Here is a 22,506-nt window from a genome sequence, read left to right on the forward strand (position 1 = left end):
AAACTAACAGAGGATCGCGGGGGCGAGGCTGATAATGTGTCAGGCAGTCACAAAAAGAAACATACAAACAAGACCACCAAAACAAAAGAAGCTTTAACAAACTCAAGAAAAAGCTGCTTTTTATTCATTAATTTTATCAGCTGTTTCTGTATGTTTGCAACCAAGAAGTAGCAAATGCGAAAAATTTAAGAAAATGTTATATAATTAAAGCAAATCAAGGGGAAAAAACTATCCATTGAGATAAAAAAAAAAAAAGTTCCGCTCAGAGGCACATCTTCCATGCATTTGTGTCAAAATAAACCAAGATGTGGGTAGCACTATCTATGCCACTGAGTGGTGTAAGTCCATCTTCTTAGCTTCTTCCTGACCATGGCTGCAGAAAGCCAAGTTCATACTCTATGCTATTTGATGCTAGAGTGGAGAGGGAGAGACCCATTAATCTCACCCTATCCCACATGTAGAACATCTGCTGTCCTTATGATGGGGGTAGCTGGGAGCACACCTCCTAAGCCCCCACAGATATAGGAGGTCTGCATGGGGCTGAGCTGATGGCTGAAACCAAAGAAGTCCCAAACCTGTTGTCAAAGCAGCTGCACGAGCCATAAATTGCTTGCAGAAGCAGACCCAGTGGCTTTCTAAGGGGAGGGAGTGAAATGGGAGCAGCTATGATTGAGATAGATTTCTCTTTGGTTTTCTTATCCAGCTCAGAGCTACAGAATTCCAGGTTCCTTCTTGGAGACAAAAAAAAATCCATGGGCTGTATTTTCCTATAGATTCCCTAAGTCAGGCTTGTCTTCACCATCACCCCGGTGAGTAGTTCTACCACTGGGCTGATTCCCATTTCCAAGAGAGCATTGAAGAGCCTTCTCATTGTGAGGTCAATAACAGAGCATCCCTTCTCTGGGCCCTGCAGGGGCTCCTTATCATATTGATCTTTATGATGTCATACATATCTTTTTACAAATGAAGAAGAGCAATCCTGTAAATTTATCTCTACTTCATTTTCTTCCCTGGCAGATTATAAATAAAGATCTTGGCCATCCAAGTGGGGTCTCATACCTATCTCTATGAGGGCCACACATCATACATAAATTGTGTTTTTATGTAAAGTGTGTGTGTGTGTGTGTGTGTGTGTGTGTGTGTGTTGAGGAGGGATGGCTTATTCATACATTTTAATTTTATTTTTATTTTTTCACATTAACATTAAACTAAGAATAGTTTATTAATCCTCTCGTGAAAAAATCTGCACAATCACCACAGATAAAGCCACTGCAGAATCTTTACTCCTTCTGTTTCCAATCTCCAGTTCACTTCTTTTTACCAGCACCAACATTGGCTTTTGCAGTCCCCCTGACTTTCTTCATTCTATTCTTGCATTCCTTTCACTGTTTTCTTGACATCTTTTTCTTCTCATTTAGGCCATGTCTTGCAAGTCTATGTTTGGGTTCATTTTTTTTTGCATAATCCAAGGAATCATAAATCATGCCAAAGCCAGTTGTCTTGCCACCACCAAAATGGGTTCTGAATCCAAATGCAAATATGACATCTGGTCTGGTCTTATACATTTTGGCTAGTTTTTCCCAAATTTCTATCTTAGGTACTGTCGCTTTTCCAGGATGAAGAATATCAATAACCATCTGTTTCTGCTGAAGTAGTCAGTTGGTCATGAACTTCCTGATTCGGGTAGTTACTGTGTCATTCATGATGGCAGCCGAACTTCAAGCAGCTGGAGAGGAAAAAAGCCATACATTTGAATTTTAATGAGTGTTTTAGTTTATTTCCTGTTACTGAAGAGTTTTAAAGAAAGGAGACATATAGAAACTCGCACTGGTCATGAAAACTATAAGGGCAGCAATCTTGCATCTTACATAATTCCTTGGCTCCTTTTCCTTCTGTCCTTCCTTCCTTCTTTCCTACCTTCCTCCAACAAGCTACTAAGTAGTCCCCATGTGCCTATTATAATCCTAGGTGCTATGGATATTGAAATGAATTAGGAGCCTTTCCTATCCTTGAAGAATTGTCTACACTTGCTGTGTATTGAGAGCATTCCCTAAATCTAGAAGGAGGCTTATTTTGTGTGTCAATGAACAATAACCAGCTGCCTATTACATTGATGCTGCTGCCAATCCACCCTCTTGAACCTGTATTTGGAGTTCTTTCCCAGTTGAGCTAATTGGTTTGAGGTGATCCGCCTGTACTCTAGCATCCAGTTCCTGGTGACTAAGGACACTCTTCTCCCCTGTGACTGGCCACAGCTGGAGGCACAATCTGTGGTTCTGGAGGTAGGAAAATGAACTGGAATACAACCTTGGGAACTTGAAATTAATTAGGACAACGCCTGAACACAGTGTGGTGGCCCTTGTTGAGAATCAATTTCTTTCTCTCCTGCATCATCTATTTGTGCCATACAAGTGTGCTCCAAGATCACCACTAGCAACAGCAAAAACCTGTCATAGAGGCATCTCCATGTGTATACACCTAATCTCAGTTGGTCCACCTGAGACCCCCTGAGTGCCAACCCTATTCCCCCACGTGGTCCCATTTCTGCTCCAACAAGATGAAAGAGACTATCATGAACCAGGAGAAACTCCCCAAACCGCAAGCACAAGTGTGCATTGGTGGGAAAGGAACTGCTTGCCGATAGAAGAAGGTGGTTCATAGAACAGCTACAGCAGATGATAAAAAAAAAAAAAAAAACAACAAACTTCAGTTTTCCTTAAAGAAGTTAGGGGTAAACAATATCTCTGGTATTGAAGAAGTGAATATGTTCACAAACCAAGGAACAGTGATCCACTTTAACAACCCTAAAGTTCAGGCATCGCTGGCGGCGAACACTCTCACCATTACAGGGCAGGCTGGGACAAAGCAGTGGACAGAAATGCTACCCAGCATTTTAAACCAGATTGGTGCAGACAGTTTGACTAGTTCAAGAAGACTGGCTAAAGTTCTGCCCAAACAATCTATGGATGGAAAAGCACTACTTGCTACCGGAGAGGATGATGATGATGAAGTTCCAGATCTTGTGGAGAATTTTGATGAAGCTTCCAAGAATGAAGCAAACTGAAGTGAGTCAACTTCTGAAGAAGATAAAACTTAAAGAAGTTACTGGGAGCTGCTATTTTATATTATGACTGCTTTTTAAAATTGTGTTCATGGATCTGATAAAATCTAGATCTCTAATATTTTTAAGCCCAAGCCTCTTGTACACTGCAGCTCTTTTCAGTTTTTGCTTATACACAATTCATTCTTTGCAGCTAATTAAGCTGAAGAAGCCTGGGAATAAAATTTGAAACAAGATTAATAAAGTTCTTTGCCTAGGAAAAAAAACCTCCAAAACCTGTCATAGCAAAACTTCTTGAAAAAGATGTCTTTTGCCTCCTTCCCATGTTTTTACCTCTTATTCTCTTCTCTTCTTAGCAGTTGGACTTTTTTCCTTTCTGCAGTGAAACCCTTGCAAGGTCACTAATGATATTTACCCTGCCAAATTCAACTATTGCTTTCTAGATCCCATTCTGGCTTCTCGGCAGCCACCATTCACTTGCTTACTCACTGCGTCTTCTCAGTTACTATGTCAGCTCTTTCTTTTTTGCTTGGTCTAAAAATATTAGAGTACCCTGCTGACCCCTAACTCTTCTCTAGTTGTAATCTCTCTCTCTTTTTTTTAAAAAAATTATTTATTTATTAGAGAGAGAGCATGAGTGTTGAGGTGGGGCAGGGGGGGAGGAGCAGAGTGAGAGGGAGAAGCAGGCTCCCCTCTGAGCAGGGAGCCCAATGCAGGGCTTGATCCCAGGAGCTCAAGATCATGACCTAAGCCAAAGGCAGACATTTAATTGGCAGAGCCACCCAGGTGCCCCTGTAGTAATCTCTCTTGGGGTAATCCTGTATAGCCCTGTGGCTTGACCAGTATTCATCTATACAGATGACCCCAGATTTACCTCTCCCCAACTTTCTACCTCATATATCCCACTTTCCACTTGACTTGTCCATTTGGATGTCAAAGAAGTATCTCAGATTTAACATGACCTAATTGTAACTCTTAACACTCTATTTTATATTTTTCCCTTTCTCTTCTTCACCTCAGGAGATAACATTCAGTAGTTTAGGCCCCAAATCCAGGTTGGTGTCATCCTTGCTTTATCTTTTTCTTCTCTCTTCACTTCTGGTCTGTCAGCAAGCCTTCCCAAATATATTCTATATCTGTCTCTTGTGCATCACCACTTTATTCCAATCCATCAGTAAGTCTTATCTGGGCTATGACCACTCTTTCTTCCCTTTGATCAATTTGTAACTAATTAGCCGTGAGATTTTGCAAAACACAAATCAGAATGTTTTATTTTATGGTTTAGGCCCCTCTAATAGAGTTACGTTTTATTTAAAATAAAATCTTAAAGCCTTACCATGATCTCTTTTATAGCTTATGCAAACCCCACCAGCTTCTCTTATGTCAACCGCTATCACTTCTCTCAATGCTCTATTCTCCAGCTACGCTGACTTCCCTTCTGTTTTTTAGACGTTCCTGTTCATGTCCAGTTCAGGCCTTCTGCAGTTGTTCCTTCATGTGGAATCCTCTTCCCCCATGGCCATCTCCTTCTGGATGTTTTGGTCTCTGCTGATATATCATTGCCTCAGAATATTCCCTGGATATCTAAAGCTGCTAGACCTTGTAACCCCCATTACATCATCTTGTTTTATTTTAATTTTAATTTTTAAGTAATCTCAACACCCAGTGTGGAGCTTAAAGTGGAGCTTGAACTCACGACCTTGATATCAAGACCAGAGCTGAGATCAAGAGTCTGATGCTTAACCAACTGAGCCGCTCAGGCTCCCCACCTTGTTTTATTTTTTATTACTCAGGTTTCTCACCTTCTGAAGTTATTTATTTATTTATTTATTTATTTATTTATTTATTTATTTATTTATTTTTACTTCCCCTGTCTTCTTCCAAAAGAATGTAACCTTCATGGGAATAGAGACATTGTCTCATTTAATTCCCTATCTCCAGTGCCTACAATGGTCCCTGGTGCGTACTGGGTGCTCATAAGTCATTTCTCTGCTCATTATGTTTTACTTCTTTTCATTTTAAGGTAAGTCAAGGTCTTGTGCATTTGATGACCTACAAGGTCCTATACAATTTGCCACCCCTCCCTGTTCCCCAACCACCAATTCCCTGAGCTCATCTTTCTTACCCTACTCTGGTCTCATTGGTCTGCACACTAAATATTGAACAGTGACACCTGGGTGGTGCAGTCAGTTGAGCATCTGACTCTTGCATCTGACCTGGCTCAGGTTATGATCTGAGGGTCCCGAGATTGAGCCCTGCTTTGGGTTCTGTGCTGAGGGCAGAGTCTGCTTGAGATTCTCTTTACCTCTCCCTCTGCCCCTCCCACTGTGCACATTCTCTCTCTGAAATCGATTAGTCAATCAATCAACCAATCACTCTTAAACATTGAACAGACAAACAACAACAACAACAACAACAACAACACTGAACAGACCAAGCAGATGCTCTAGGGGATTTAAACTTGCTGTTCCTCTGATGGGAGTTCTCTCACCTGAGCCATCTGTAGGCTTGCTCTTCATCTTTCATGTCTTCATCTGGGGACTTCCTTCCCTTTCCTATCACAAATTTTAGCTCCTACCCTGGCATTTCCTTTCTTCCTTCCTTAATTTTCCTCCTTGGCACTTAACACAATCTAACTTGGTATATATTTATATTGTTCTCACTGTCCTTGTTTATTTTCACTCTCTCCAGCTAGACTGCAGTTTCTAGGAGGGTTAAGGTTTTTTGTCTGTTTTGTTCACTATTATATCCAATGCTTGGGTAGTGCTTGGCATACAGTCATTCTCAAATGGCAAACATTCGTTGAGTGGATGAAAAAAGGAAAATCCTGGTAGGTTCCATAACAAATTCTGGATTTTATTGGGAAGCCATTGAGTGATTTTAAGGAGATGAATGTCAGATTTCTATTGAAAGAAGATTGCTTTGGAGATCTGTGACAGATGGGGAGAGTAAATATGGTAATTAGGTGACAGGGTAGAAGGAACTTGCAGTAGTTTGGGGGACAGATATTCATAGCCTGGATTAGGGCTGTGGCAGAGGAGATGGAGAAAGGCGGTGAATCTGAGACAGTTAAGAGGCTGAATGTATAAGAACTGGTGAGTGATTAGAAATGGGAAGCTGAGCTGCGTCAAGAAACAATCTAAGGTTTCTAGAGTGAGTACCTGTGTGAATGGTTGTTCTATTCCTGGAAACAGAAAACCCTAGAGAAGGAAGAGACTTCAGGCAGAAGATCAAGGGCTCAAAGTATCTGGACTCGCTGAGTTTCGCATGCCTGGGAGATAGAGGAGTGGAAATACTGTGTTGGCAGTTGGATATTCAGGTCAGGAGCTCAGAATAGTTGAGTCATCGGCTCATAGATAGTACATGAAGCCATGGCCGTAGGTTATAAACAAAAACCAGTATCAGGTTGCATCTGTGAGACCAAAAATTCATTGAACGTTTTTATGGTTCTAGCATTTATGGTTGTTTTTTTCTGAGAAGATTTGTTTGCTATGTCACTCCTATACTGAGTGTCAGAGTACTCTTAATCTCCAACTGGAGCCTTAAACTTTCTGTTGAGTCCTACCTGTGACCCTCCCACCAGGGTTAGTCTGGACATTAGTGCAACTCTGTAGTCTCTTCACTGCACTCTGTTTTCGGATTTCCCTGCTGCATCACTTCTGAGTTTTCTCCACCAACCAACCTGGCTGTGAAGAAAATACAAGGGGATGGTGATAGTCATCTAACCCAGCTGCAAGTTGGAGCAATTTTTTCTCGAAGCTTTTGGAGCTGTGCTTGGACCACAGTCATTTGGTGTTATGTGGAGGCAGAGGACACACAACCAAGAAATGAAGAGCACAAGGCTAATGGAAATGCCTTAAATTGAACACAGATTTTGCTATCGCTCCATAAACATCTTTGACATTATCGTATCTTTGTTTCACTCTGAATTAATGGTGATAGGAAACTATGCATTTGTTTTTGGCTTTTTTATCATTTTCCTTTTTAAAATATATTTTTTAATGATGTATTTACTGTAAAAAGTTCAGTATAGAAGGGTATAAGTGAGAAATACAAGTCCTGTTTCCTCCTCTCCACCTTTTTTCTTTTTTAACTGGTTCAATCGGTTGTCTTGTTAAATTATGTTTTAAATTCAAATTTGGTTATGTTCAACAGCTTAGCATGATTCACTCTGGTTCCACTCAGGTTTCTTTGTAGCAGCTGTTTGCCATGAATGAATATCTTGCTTGTGCTGGGGTCTTCTATGTGGCTTCTCTAGGCAGCTTTTGACTGAAAAGCACCTGGGAGTACAATCAGATCTTAATTCTTGGGCAGGAGGTGGTGTGCTCTGAGAACAGGCAGCTGCCTCCCTTTGGGAGGAGTGGGAGCAGGTGGGGGCAAGAGGGCCACATGCCACCAAATCCCTTGCAAATTTTCCCCCTTCCTCAGCAGAGGCTGCCAATAGGGCTGAATACCATAGGGAGATTTTTTCCACTGTGAACAACTGTCCCAGGACAGCAAGCTGGGATCATGTTTCAGGAATCTTGTGTTGCCCTTGAGAAGCCATGCGGATGGCTGTCAAGTGTGTTGGGGATAAGAAGACTCCAAAAAGAAGTGATGAGTCATGAGGCACTGGGGTGAAAGGGGGTCTTTTGGTGGGGTTGGGGGCAGAGTGCAGTCAGATACCTCCAACTTCTATTTCAACTTTTTGTGAAAGTGAATTATCAAAATGGTAATGACTCACACTTTAAAAAATTAATTATTTGTTTCATCTAATTTTTTCCTTTCCTTGAAACTTTTTTATTTCATTTCAATTTAGTTTCCAGTCAAATTTGAAATATATGAAATTTATTTAAATTTGAATTATGAAATATATCATAAATGTAATTTCATAAATATGAGATAATTAGGAAATATTTCATAAGTTCAATTATGAAATCTATTTATATTTAATAGTTTATTAAAATTAACTGGACACATAATATCGCTGTGCTCATTTTCTTTCTAATTGCTCTTTGGCTTTGAACTATATCATTAATCCCTTCATTACTAGGACCATCCATCCCTTTTTAAAAAATTACACACATTATGCATGAATACATCTTATAAAATTTTCCAATAACACCAGTTCTTTGCATTTGAGGGCACTTTACAGTTTGCAAAGTATATCACAATTATTTTCTAATCTGATCTTCAAAAGAAAAAAGTCACCTTTATCTGGTAGATGAAGATTCTAAAAGGCAGAGAGATTGAGAGATTTGCCTATGTTCATCCTGAAGTAGGAGTCAAAACAAGATCTTCTGTGTTCTCTATAGTAGCTTCTCTGTCTTTATGCGTACAGAGTGGATCAGATCCCAAGAGGGTCATTTCTCTGGTTTTGGATAACCTTGATTATGTTTTTGTTTGATATTTATTTATTTATTTTTAGAGAGAGCAAGTGCACATGTGTATGCGTGAGCATGCAAGGGGCAAGAGAGAGAGGAGGAGAGAGAATCTGAAGTGGACTCCACACCTAGCATAGAGCCTGACATGCAGCTCAGTCTCACAACCCTGAGATCAGAACCTGGCCTGAAATCAAGAGCTGGATACTTAACTGAGTTACCTAGGTGCCCCAGCCCTTGACTACCTTTTGCTTTACACCCCCCTGATGCCTTCCTCCCCTCTTCACCCCAGGCTCCTTTACCCTCCCACCCATCACCAGTGAAGATCTAGCCACACTGTTCCTCTTCTAGACCTAACCCCTGTCATTTGGATGCTCCATATCCTCCGGAAATGGCTCTTGCTAATGGGCTGCCTAGTGATGATGACTTTGCTAAGCTGCCTCAATTTCTTCCAGTGATGGAGAAGGACCATCTGAAGAGATACACTGGAGCCAGCACACCTTTTTTTTGACCACCTCTTTGTAGAAGCATACTTAGACATATGGGGTCTTCCTGGCTTAGAGATCCATGAGAAGAGTCCTATTTGTAGGAAACGGTGGCATTTCATTATCTACTTCTCAGAATGTCTGTAAGCTCTTGCATTTGTCCTATATGCCAGGACTTTTAAGATCAAATATCTCTGCTCCTAGCCCATCTCTTAAGCTCTTTGGTAAATAAAGGATGCACTAGTAATCAGAAGGGTAGACCAGGCACCTAGTCCTGGAGATGATGAAACTCTACCAAACTATAGAAAAAGCAATTTCTGAAATCCCAACTGGTGTTTGTGGAATACGTTGCTTCTCTCAAATTAACATACTGGGGCTTTTTGCATTTAACTCTACATCAGATGAGATGAGAAAACTTTCTCCTAGGTACTTACTCTCAACATTATACTGTGACACTACTTCATTTTGACACCAGATGTGCAGGTTTTCCCAACATTAAGCCATTCTGTTATACCAGCGGGGTGTCCTACAATTTAACTCAGTTCTAATACTATTTATCTGGAGACAGTATCAGATCCCACAGGTTAAGGCATCAGTCCCACAAGGCTGCTCCCACATTAGATGCCAATTGCAAATCCAGGTTATTACCTGTAATTCTGACCAACTGGCTATAAATCAGAAGTTCCCGTGATCCCCTCTTCAGGCTCAATTAATTTGCTAGAGTGGCTCACAGAACTCAAGAGAAACATTTCACTTACTAGATTACCAATTCATTATAAAGGGACATAACTCAGAAGCAGTCAGATGGAAGAGGCGCATAGGGCAAGCATGTGGGAAGGAGCAGAGAGCTTCCATGTCCTCTCTGAGGGCACCTCTCCCCTACATCTCCACCAACCCAGAAACTAGCCTGAACTCTGTTCTTTTGGGGTCTTATGGATGCTTCATTGCTTAGGCATGACTGATTAAATCCTTGACTACTGTGATTGAACTCCATCCTCAGCCCCACTCCCATTCCTGGACATCAAGAGAGTAGGGCTGAGAGTTCCAACCCTCTAATCAGAAGATTGGTTCCCTTGGCAACCAGCCCCCATCCTTAGGAGTTTTTGAAAAGTTATCTCATTAACATAATCAGATGTAATTGAAAGAGGTTTGTTATGAATATCAAATGACCTTTATTGCTCTTACTACTGCGGACATTCCAAGGATATTAGGAGTTCTGTGCCAGAAATGGGAAGAAAACCAAATATGTATTTCTTTTTCTTAAAAAAATTATTTATTTATTTTAGAGAGAGTCCATGAGTGGGCAGAGGGAGAGAGAGAATCCCAAGTGGACTCCACACTGAGTACAGAGGCTGACTCGGGGCTTGATCTCACCACCTTGAGATCATGACCTGAGCTAAAACCAAGCCTCAGACGGTCAACCGACCAAACCACCCAGGCACCCCTCAAATATACGTTTCTTGTTACAAATCACAATATTACACCAGAAATTCCCAAGAATGTTCAGAAATCCTAGTTGCAGGCAAAATGATGGATCTGTGATGAAGTTGTTGTGAGATACTTGAACATCTTAAGTAGGATTCCTTTCTGCAGGACTTCTCAGAGGCTTTAATAACTCAACCTACTTTGTAAGTCTTTATGAGAGGGGATAGTTCTTAGCATTTTCCAAACTTATTTGTCTGCAGAAGTTGTTTTTTTTTTTATGGATTTATATATGTATTTATATGTCTTTCTAAATTATTCAGATGTGCAAAATATACTTTCTAAGACTCCTTCAAATGAAAGAAGTTGCTCTAATGCTGCTCTGTGAGGTTGGTTGGTGTGTAGATATTTTGGGCTAGACTGGGCACTGAGGTGCATGAAATTTCACATTTTGAATGCCTATCTTTTCCTGATAGGTATTTGCTCACAGCAGTCTGGTTCTGTGTTTATTTTCAAGGGCTCAATAGTGCCCCCCAGTGGGTCCAGTTAGATCCTGGCTTTTCTGTGCAATAGTCCTATGACCTTGGCAGTTTCTACAAAACAAAGTCTTTTAAAGTCACAAAAAAGATAATACTGTTATCATACAGGATATCATTTAAACACCCTTATGACACAATAATATGAGCTTGTTTTGGAACAATAATATTAAGCTAAACAAAATAAGAATAATTCACAATCTTACGGCTCAAAAATCGACTATTAATCTTTAGACATTCATATCCTTCTAGTCATCTTTATTTATATGTATACATAAAAATTCATATCTCTCCTGCTCCTAAGTGAAAAAGTTTTTTTCTAGCTTGTGTGTGTGTGTGTGTGTGTGTGTATTCATTTAAACATCATTTTAAATATTTTTGGTCCTTTTAAAAGAGGCAGGAGGGGACACTTGAGTGGCTCAGTGGTTGAGCATCTGTCTTTGGCTCAGGGTGTGATCCTGGGGTCCTGGGATAGAGTCCCACATTGGGGGTTCCCCATGGGGAGCCTGATTCTCTTTCTGCCTATGTCTCTGCCTCTCTCTGTCTTTCATGAATAAATAAATAAAAATCTTTAAACAATAAAGGAAGCAGGAGGAGAGAGAGGGTGAAGTACTGATGGAGTAACTCAGGAGCTAAGTAGCTTGCTATGTTTTATGGGTAATTGCATCAATGTCTTCCAAGAGAAACATACTTTAACGGCACCCAAAGACAGCTTTCCTGGCTGTGTCAGTTTCCTGTGGCTGCCGTAGCAGTACCACAAACCTAGGAACTTAAAACAATATGGATTTATTATCCTACAGCTCTGTGGCTCAGAAGTCCAAAATCAGTCTCATGGACCAAAGTCATGGTGTTCTTAGAGCCGGTCCTTTCTGGAGGTTCTGAGGGGATCATCTGTGTCCTTGTCTTTTTCAGCTTCTAAATGCCACCTGCATGCCTTGGCTCATGGCCCCTTTCTCAGGTCATGTCAACTTGGCTTCCATTGTCACTTCTCCTACTACTGACTCTGGTCCTCCTTCCCCTTCTATAAAGACTCTTGTGATTACATTTGGCCCACCTGGACAGTCCAGGAGAGCCTCCACATCTCAGGATTCTTTTTAAAAAAATATTTTTATTTATTTACTTGACAGAGAGAGAGGAGAGTGAGAGAGCGAGTGTGCATAAGCAGGAGGAGTGGGAGAAAGAGAAGCAAGCTCCCTGCTATGTAGGGCTCAATCCCAGGACCCTAGAATTATGACCTGAGCCAAAGGCAGACACTTAACTGAATGAGCCATTCAGGTGTCCCCCATCTTTGAATTCTTAAGCACATTTGCAAAGTCCCTCTTGGTGTGTAGGGTAGTATAGTTCCCTACTATGAAAACAGGTTCCGGGGATGAGAATGTGGGTATCTTTGTGGGGAGAGTGTTATTCAGTCAATTCAGTCGACCACACTGGCTTTTTCTTTCTTCTACTGCTTCTTATTTTATTTTTTTAGAACTTAAGTAAGAATTATATATTTTTTATTTTCTGGAAATCATGGTCTCTAAAGGCTTGGATTAGTCTGATAAAGATGAGAGTTTGTCAGAAGGTGGCAGAAAGTCAAATAAAGCATCACCTGCCTTGGCTGAAAGTCGCACTTCTGGGATTGACATAAAGGGTTTGGCCATCTATGCACAGGGTTAGGGGGAGCAGACAACTGAGCATTCTTGGCATGGTTCAGAGCTGGAGTCTAGAAGTCGTTGTGTACCATCCCTTCCATGCTGTATTTGAGAACTTAGCATTTCAGAGTGTTCCCGCCACGTCTCTGGTTTGGCTGTGTGCCCCCTTTGAAGCTCTGTAGCAGTTGCTGTCCATAAATAAGGCATGCCCGGCACCATCAAAGTTCTGAGATGAAGGGCACGACTCACAAGAACACTGGAAGTGCAGGGCAATGTTAGGGAGCCATCCTGGTTTCATTCGTCTTTGCCCACCTCCCCTCTATCCTCCCACCTCCAACTTTGTGTAAAAAATACATGAAGGCCCCAGAGAGAATAATCAAAGCTCTGTCACACTTGGCAGACTCTCTCCTGCTTCCCTTTAATGAGAAGGAAGAGGGAAGAAATGAGCATTTGGATAAGAGCCCAGTAGCCAACATCAGTTCAGACTTTTCCTGAGCTGCGGTGCCTCCTGGATGACCCTCTGGGTGGTAACGCTAATGATAACTGCATTTATGGGGGCTCACTTCTGACTCGACTATACTAGGTTTTCTCATCTCATCTTTATGACATCCCCCTGGAGTTGAAGTGTAAGAATTTCCATTTCACAGTTGAAAAGTCAGGGCTGCAGGGAGGTGAAGCAGTGCTTTCCCCAATTTTTCACTCCTAGGCACACCATAGACAGTGGTAACATTTGAACTTTACCCTGAGGGAAAATGATAGAGATGCTCAGGGAGAAGGTGATGGGCCTTGGCCTCCAGGTGCTGAGGTACCATCCGCAGTGTGCTGAAGTGGGCGAGACCTCAGCATACCTTAATTTTCCCGAGACTCCAAGGCTCAGAAGTTGTAGATTGGAAGCCATGTTTGTATGATTCTTGAGTCCAGATTCCTTTTTGTGTGTGTGTGTGTGTGTGTGAATACTAGGCTCTCTGGAAGCATCTCGACTAAAATAACCACTTTGTCTTTAATTTATCTTCTCCTTCCAGTTATCTTATCTTGCTGCCTGTCTCAGGTCAGGTTCCCAAGAAGCAGAGCCTGTGCCATCCTTGGGCAAGGTGCTTTTTGATACGTGACCGCAGGAGATAATGTGTAAAGAAATGTGGTTGAGGATCCTGCAAGGCAGGCAAAGATGTGGTTGAGCCTGATGGGGGAGCTCTGGAATACCACAGTACCACAAAGCCCTTTTAAATCCAGAACTGGCCTTTTGAACTCCACATCCATCAGTCAGTGGCTTTGGGCTGCTTTGGGAGGAGACCTCCCAGGCATTCCAGGCAAGGTGGCTCCCCGGGCTGTGGGGTGGGCACAGCTACAAGGGAACCTACACTCACAGCAGCAGGGGGACAGGTGCGCCAGCCTGGGATCTGAGTTGGGCATCACCAGCCTCCACCTCATGTCTCGGTCATCAGACAACCTTTTGTCCAACAGCCCAAATAGAAACGCCAGGCTCATCGCTGCTATTTCTTTCTGTTACATTATGTCACTGGTTAAGTTCTCTTGAATCTATATTAGAAATGCCTTTCAGGGTGCCTGGGTGACTCAGTTGGTTAAGCATCTGTCTTTAGCTAAGGTCATGATCTCAGAGTCCCAGGATCGAGTCCCATGTCGACTGTGGGGAGTCCCCTGCTCAGTGGGGAGCCTGCTTCTCCCTCTCCCTCTGCCCCTCTCCCTACTTGTGCTCTCTCACTCATTCACTCTCTCTCAATAAACAAATAAAATTAAATTAAAAAAAAAATAAAAAAGAATTCCTTTCAAACTTGTTCTTCTCTGGCTATTGCTGGAGTTTAGGCAACCACTATTTTCCTATTAGTCCATTTTCCTTGAATCATACCCAAGACCTCATCACATTTCTTCCAGCATCCATTTTCTTCTCCACCAGCCTACACAGATGCCAGTTATTCTTTGTGTCAGTTGATGTCATTTGATGGCCAGAAAAGGATTGGCAGCTTTCCAAAGCTTGTAGGATAAAATGATTGTTTCTGTAGCATGGCCAAAAATGCTCTTCCCAATTTGGCCCATCCCACCTGTCTATCTGTATCTCTCGCAATCTCCTAGGGCACCTCTGGGTCACACAGAAATGCTCATTTTCCCCAGACATCCACTAAGTTTATGTTGGATGAATTAATGAATGAAGACTGATGGTTTTGTACAGAGATTCACAGTTCAGGTTAATATGGATGGTTTGTCTCTTTCTGAGGGACTATCTGAAAACCAGGATACCAGGACTGGAAGCTCTGTTTTTAATTCCAAGTTTGAAACGTGTTACCATGGCATAGACTCTACTTTCTCATATGTTGCATTTGTTTTAACTTAAAATAACTCCATGAGTGTCTTATCTGATTAAGGTTTATTTTCTTGCAGGGCACCTGGGGGCCTCAGTTGATTAAGCATCCTACTCTTGATTTCTGCTCAGGTTGTGATCTCAGGGTCTTGAGATCGAACCCTGTGTGGGGCTCTAGGCTGGGTGTGGAGCCTGCTTGAGATTCTCTCCCTCTCCCGACTCATGCTTTCTCCTTCTCTTGCTCACTCTAAAAAAAAAAAAAAAAAAAAAAAAGGTTTATTTGCTTGCTTGCTTTTTAAATATGAAAAAGTTGGAGATTATTCTATAATGATCAGAATTTTGGCTATTTTGAATCTGCACAGTCTCTGCTTCTGCCACAGCAACGAAACCATTCTGCTTAGCATATTTTAGGGGTCCAAACATGGTTATCAATGTCTAAATTGAAAAGATAAAGAGAAATAATTTATTTCTCAAGGCGATGCTATTGGTATGTACAGGTAATAACAAAATAAAAAGCCAAATATAATTATTTCCCTGCAGCTTTGGCGAGGAGTGGGTGAGCCTGGCCGAGTTTTACAGGGTGTGAAATTAAGAAGAAGGTGGGAAATGCTGCCCAAAGGTGAGTGTGGGTCCAGTGCCACATGAGCCACCCCAATGCAGCATTATTTTGAAGTGGGCTAGAGGGTGAAAAGCAGGTCTGAGTTAAATAAATCTGTGACCACAGACAGATGTACAAAGAGAACAGGTTTGCGGGGACTGAGGAGGGCCTTTGCCTCAGGTTTAGGGAGCTAGCCGAAGCTGGATCAGGTCACATTGCACCTTTCTTTTTTCAATGATCTTTTTCTCTATGTATCAACCTGCTTTTTAGAAAAGTTAATTTGCAATGTTAATTCTTTTCATAAACAAAGATCTTTTGTTTCTTTTCTCTGCACATATAGCTGTAATGTTCATGGCAGTTTAGCTGTTGGATGGGACTACAGAAATCTCTGAGAAAGCACAGGGCTGAGGTTTGGATGTCCACACCACACCAATAGTTTCAATGTCCATACATTTAAACCTTCCACTGCTGCCTCTACCCAAGACTAGCTGACCCTGCCCTAGTTCTGCAGCTTTCTTTTTATTTTGTTTCTCAGCATGTAGCTTTCAACCTTACTTTTGAATTTCCTTTTTAAAGAAAGTCTTTCTCCTCTCTCCATCTGTAGAAATCTCACCCATCCTTTCACATCCCACATAGGTGTCAGCTGCTCCAAAGGCCTCCCTGAAGTGATTACTCTGGATTTATCCCTCATTCTTCTACGGTGTTTCCAACATCTTGCCTTATGTTGCCTTGTTTGTTAAGTGTTCTATTTTTTTTTTTTTTTCAAGTAGATTGAAAGCTTCTGAGGGCAGAAGTTACATTGTGGCCCTCACATCACAGGTACTACATCAACATTTACTTTTTTTTGCTTAATGGGATTGGGTTAGAGTCAGAAGTTATGATTTTCCATCCCCCAATTCAATTTCTTCATTAAGTGAGAAACCAACAAATGCAATTAATGACAGCACATTTTCCTTATAGGGCTAGTTCTTCAGGACTGCTGCTGAGTGTCTGTCTGCATTGGGATATTCATGTGGGCTAGGAAAGAAGTTTCTAAGTGTATCTCACCCCACAAAGTCAGCCCTAAGACCACCTTATGCATTGGTGCCTATTGGTCCTCACAGCAGAAGGCATATACCAAATTCAGTTGGAGAAACACATGGGGGTCTGTGATCCAGGGATTTTGGTTTCTAGTCCTTATTACACATGAATTAACTGTGACTTTAGAATAACTTGCTTCATATTTCTGAGAGTCACAGTGAGTACAATAGCCATTGGACTGTAGTAAGGATTATATGAGTTAATGTGTGAAAAGAAAAGAAAATCTTGAAAAAGTAAAAAAAAAAAATTAGGCATTATTTTAGGATATGAATGTTCCCAGCATGATGTGTCTCAGTGCCTCAGACATAGTCTACATAGCAAATGTGTTACTGTAAATCTTATTCATGGTCTGTGACTTTATTAATGTATCTATTCATCTGTCCATCCATCCATTCGTTCATCCACTATTTCCTTTATTGAATGCTTATAGTTTATCACATATGATGTACCAAAATAAATAGGCTAACAGCGTATGGTGAGCCTGGGTACCCCACCTGTGGAAGACTGGCTAGCATTCAGTCTAGTGTTCAAGGGCAGTTGTGCTCCCCCTGACAGATTACTCAAGGTCAGGATGAAGCGTGGTTCAGAAACCTGATTGGCCAGCATAGCAAGGACTCTCTGCTTCTCAGGTGAGTTTTAATTCACTGAATCCTAAGTGACTGCTCAGTTATCATCCAATACTCATTGATTTGCTCGCGATAAGGCAGATCCTGGCTGGCGTAGCTCTCTTTTTACACCTGTACCCCAGAGCCAAAATATTTACTTGGTGGCATGGAGTCAGTCCTGGGGACTGGATATAGGATTTGAATGTTTTAGGGCATCCGGTACTACCTGATGCAACTTTCTCTACACAAAGTGGAACACATTAAGATGGACTGGATTTTTTAAAATATACTTTTATTTTTAAATAGTATAAAGGGCAAGAAATTACAAAAATCAGAGTTCCTATGTACCCTTCATCCAGCTTTCCGTAAGGGTAACATCGTACACAACTATAGAACCTTTGTAAAACTAGGAAATTAACATAGATACAATGCTTTTAACTCAACTGCATGCTTTATTCACATTTAACCTGGTCTGGATTTTTTTTAACAAATAAGCTGCAAACTATGAGATACACCTGAAGTGTTATTAAAAAGCAATAATAAAGATTTGATGAGGGGGATCCCTGGGTGGCGCAGCAGTTTGGCGCCTGCTTTTGGCCCAGGGCGCGATCCTGGAGACCCGGGATCGAATCCCACGTCGGGCTCCCGGTGCATGGAGCCTGCTTCTCCCTCCGCCTGTGTCTCTGCCTCTCTCTCTCTCTCTCTCTGTGACTATCATAAAAAAAAAAAAAAAAAAAAAAAAGATTTGATGAGCATGATTGAAGGCAGTGACTAGAGCAAAAGAAATCCATTTCACCTCCATCAATAATGATGTATACAGAGTTTAATACATCAATAATAATTATTTAAATATAATCAGATTAAGTGCTACAATGAAGAAAAAAGATTTAACAAGTATACAGAATGGAGGAACTCATCTGGTCTTGGAGGAAAGCTTGGGGGGATAGTCATTTGGAGATCTCAGGATGAGTAGAAATTAGCAGTCAGGTAACAGGAGTACAGAGTGGTTCTTAATTCAGAGTTTAGAAGATCACATAAGTGTTTATCCCTGGACCCACCTATTTCCAAGCTTCTTAGGGCTGATTCTGGTTACTATTGCTTCATAACAAACCACCCTACAAGTAGTGGCATTAAACAGCAGATTTATTGTAGTCACAGATTCTGTGAATCAAGGCTTTGGAAAAGGCATAGCAGGGAAGGCTTGTCTCTAATACACCATGTGTGAGGCCTCTGATAGGAAGATTCAAAGGTTGGCAGTGACTGGATGCCCAGGGTCTGGAATGGTGTGAAGGCCCATTCACTCATGCGTGTGATGTCTGGAACTGCAAATTAGAGTACCTACAAGAGGTGTCTCTCTGTGGCTTGGCTTCCTCCCAGCGTGGCAGCCCTAGAGTAGATGGAGTTCTCACAGGGGGGACTCAGAGCTCTGAGCATAAGTAACTGTTCCAACATACAAGGCAAAATTGCATTGTGTTTTCTGACTTAGCTTCGTAAGTCAGGCCGCATCATTTCTGACACCTTCTATTAGTTTTAAGTGAGTAACAAGCCCCTCCGCTTCAGGGGGAGGGAGACGTGGACTCTGCTTCCAGTGAGACAGCTGACAGAGAATTTGTGACCATTTTTGTAGAACTGCCACATTACATATCTTCACAAGTAGGCCATCTGAATGGTGTTCTTTAGATGACTAGCCATAAATCTCACTGAGCAATTTGATCCATTATCTTGTTTCTATTGTTGAATTCTGAAGGCAATCTTCTTTCTAGGTTTTTGGAATCCTGTCCTTTTGATCACCTGTATGTCCCTCATAGTAAGTATTGCACTCTCTGCTGTTTTATCAGCTGTGTAACATTTGCCAGGGAAGGGGCAAGTGCTTTTTTATCTTTCAAACAGTTTCCTCTAAGATATAGAACTTGACAGTATAAGAATATTCTGCTGCTAAAGCAAGCACTCCACTGGGCCGCAGAAATGTCTGACTTCAGTGTCACTCATCATTTTAAAATTAAGCATGAGATACACTTCTGAAATCTCAGCTGGGCTTCTGGACTCAGAGAGTAACATGGTACCACACTAGAAAAAAATTAATTGCTTCCGTGTTGTTGCTCCCTGCTGGTATGATTTATTTTAAATTCCACTGAACCCAGGGAGAAGGAGCTTTCCTGTAATTCAGAAACTGACATGTGCTATTTCACCCACATCTCTCACAGATGCTCCAAATTCAGAGCAAAGGATGTTTTGGCAGTCTGGAAGATGTTGGATATTGCAACATCTATTTTATCCGACAGGACAAGAATCGAGTTACTCCACATAAGTACGTTTTATGAGCAACTGAAGTCTACCCCCTTCGAGTGCCAATGTATTTTATAAAATATTTAATTTTTCTAGAATAAGGTCGAACATGTACTATACTCATTTCCCCATTTTCTTACATGCAGCATGATCAACTGTCTCGCTTTGTCTGGGACTTGCCCTGTTTTAACATCAGAAGTCTCACATTCCAGGAAAGGTCCTAGTTGAGATAAACTGGAAGAGGTGGCCACCCTCCACTTAGATATACACTTAATTTCACTACTTTCCAATTGCTGGGTTTGGTTGGTATGAACATTCAGCTGTGTTGAATGTTATAATCCAATGATGCCCTCAGGGTGATTGAGGCATATCACTATGTGTCTTCAAACCCTATGATGTTAGAGTCGCTAGTTAGCTCTGCTCATTTCTTTGAGGAACTATCTACAGTTCAATGTCACTCCCAAGTGTGCAGCTTTATAAGCTACTGTTCAATGTCACTCCCAAATGTCCAGTTTTGTAAGCTGTTTTCGCCTGTGCCCCACAGGGGCCTTGTTGGTTTTCAGGATTCTCATTGAGATGATGGAGGTCACTACAGTCTGGCTTCTGAATAAGTGGGGTCATTGTTATCAAAATAATTTAATGAGCAAAACTGACTTAAGACAGAGGCAATAATGACATTATTTTTGAATAATTTTATTTAGTGGGAAAGAAAATTTTCTGAAGAAATTGTGAAGCAGGTATGTCACCTGTAACTTAGACCCTCTGATGGAACAGATTTGTTTCCCCCCAAATTGGAATACCTGTATTCATTTATCTTTAGGATCTCAATTTACTTAGGAGTATGATATTAAACCAGAGAGAATATCATTGCTTTAGTTTTGTTTTGTTTCTCCATGGAGAAGGGATACCAGGAAGACTTGAGGAAAAGGAAGGAGGACAAGTTGGGTCTATTTTAGACAGGTGGAAGAGGAATTGCCTGGGGAGGATTCTTCCAACACAGAAACAGCATAGCAGGGCCATAGCTCCATGGCTGGTCACATAGGACCTGTCCCTGGAGAATGACAGCAAAGTTTGCTTCAGAGCTCCTCTTCCTCATGCTTCATCTAAGTAAGGTGAAGTTCTTACTTAGACTAAGGGGCCATGTGAATGTCCTGCTCCATGCTCTGCCTCTGCCTTCTATCAGAAACATGTGCATAATTTGAAGAGCATATAAAAACCAAGTTTGATGGAGAGAAAGCAAAAAAGCAAAATGCACTGAGCATTCTCGGTTTCTACTTAAAACCTAGTTTTGGCTTTTGCGGCCTTCATCTACTCAGTGTTTTTTCTCAGATGGATTTACAAGGCATTCCTGTGTGTTTTATTATGCCTACACTATATAAGGTACAGTGTAAAATGTTCTCTGGGTACAGAGAAATAAAGATAATTATTTTCCTTAAGAAATGCAGCATCTGGTCTGGAAATGACATGTATAGCTCAAATGTTGCCAGGCATCACCAGCCTGTGCATATTCATGAGGTCACATTTACAATAGCATCTAATTTTTGATGACTTGGAACTCTACATTTTCCCACTTGGGAAATTAGTTATCTCTTAGTTAGGTTTCCAGTAGGAAGCAGATGGACATTCAGCCTGAAAAAATAATAAAGGAACTATTGTAAGAGATGTGACCAAGGCTTAGGAGAAGCAATAAAGGATGGTGTACATGCAAACTAGCCAAAAATAGGAGCTGTTAGTCTTGGGCCTGAAGGGACAAAGAGAAGGGCTACCAGAACTTGCAGAGAGGGTAGGGGGAAAGAGAGGCTATATGAAAAGGGTACCTTATCAGAAGCTAAGATTAGTTGGGAAGTAACTGGGGGAAATACACCCCTTTATAAAATCTTGCCCCTCTGCACCTCCCCCTGGGCTCCTGGTACTGTCCTCCATTTGTGAAACCAACCAGAAGCCAATGGGCAAGGAAGACCACTGGCATAGTCCACACAGGTCACTCTTCCAGAGCACAGAGCAGAGTGGAGAAGGATAGAGAGTAGATCTGGGGGGTCAGATGGAAGATGTTAAACACACTGATTTCAGAAAGTTCCTAAGATGATACTCCCTTGTTCTTCTTCTTTTGTTCTGGCTTCCTCTGTTTAAGAACCACAGCCTACAAAATGACCTAGGATTTTCATCACTGACTGACACTTCTGCTGAGGTGACTAATAACATGTCTGAAGTTCTTGCCAATGTGTTTTCTTCCAGTGTACCTGTGTTAGTCTGAGTCCTCTGAGAAATAGATGCTAAGACAGGATTAAATGCAAGGACTTTACTAGGGGAACTGCTAAAGAGAGAAAACAGGGATGAGCCGGCAAGGCTGGGAGAGTTGTCAGACTGATCCTAAGTGAAGGAGAGGTGGATAGAAGTATCTTAGGCTGCTATCTAATCTAAGGAAGGTTCTGCAAGATTGTTGGGGAGCCTTCAAGCCAAAGACTTTATGAGAGGAGTCCTGTACCTTGCTAGCCCTGTCCCATTCACTCCTTGGTTGGGAGCAGCCTATAGAGTGTGGCCTTGGCCAAATGTGGTGATGAACTTCAGGGCACAACAGCTAGACCCTTATTTGATTATACTTTCCATAATTGGGGATCTGTAAAGTGCCTTCTCATGGGCCCCCCTCCCCCCACTTCCCAAAGCTGCTAGTCCCCAGGAATTCAGAGTGATGTTAGAATCCAATAGAAAAGGGTCAGAGAATGACTTTCTCCCTTGACCTCCCTGAGTTTGCTTCATAGCCCTGAACAAAAATTTCTGTGCCAAGGTTTCATAAACTCTCATAGATATGGCTTCCTGTAGGATGGTGTCAATGTCTGGGAGTGGGCATGGCTACCTGTGTTGCGGTGGCAGGGGAACAAGGGTCAGGCTGTCTTCTGAGGAACATTTGTTTTCAACATTGAGTCACAGACCTGAGCTCAAGACTTTATTTAGATTTTCTCTATGAGGGAATTTGGAGTATGTTTAGATGTCTAGAGATTGTGTTTGCTTGGCAGACTTAGATCTGTACCTAGATTTGAGGATCTCAGGTGGACCAGGGAACTCACAAAGGGGAGTACTTGATGGTCCCCAAGCTTCAGACGGTATATTACTCCCTGTAGGGTTAC

At 41.6% G+C, this 22,506-nt stretch overlaps 1 protein-coding gene and 1 pseudogene across 1 annotated transcript; one reads left to right on the forward strand and one right to left on the reverse strand.

Moving 5' to 3' along the window:
* Positions 1–1,307: 1,307 nt before the first annotated feature.
* LOC121495862 lies at positions 1,308–1,703 on the reverse strand (annotated as a pseudogene).
* Positions 1,704–2,378: 675 nt separating this feature from the next.
* LOC121495867 (transcription factor BTF3-like) lies at positions 2,379–3,502 on the forward strand. Its single transcript, XM_041763923.1, has one exon. It carries the CDS (start codon positions 2,765–2,767, stop codon positions 3,062–3,064), a length of 300 nt encoding a protein of 99 aa, XP_041619857.1. The 5' UTR covers positions 2,379–2,764; the 3' UTR covers positions 3,065–3,502.
* The last annotated feature ends 19,004 nt before the right edge of the window (positions 3,503–22,506 follow it).

Source organism: Vulpes lagopus, chromosome 1, assembly GCF_018345385.1.
Source record: "Vulpes lagopus strain Blue_001 chromosome 1, ASM1834538v1, whole genome shotgun sequence".
Taxonomy (NCBI): Eukaryota; Metazoa; Chordata; class Mammalia; order Carnivora; family Canidae; genus Vulpes; species Vulpes lagopus.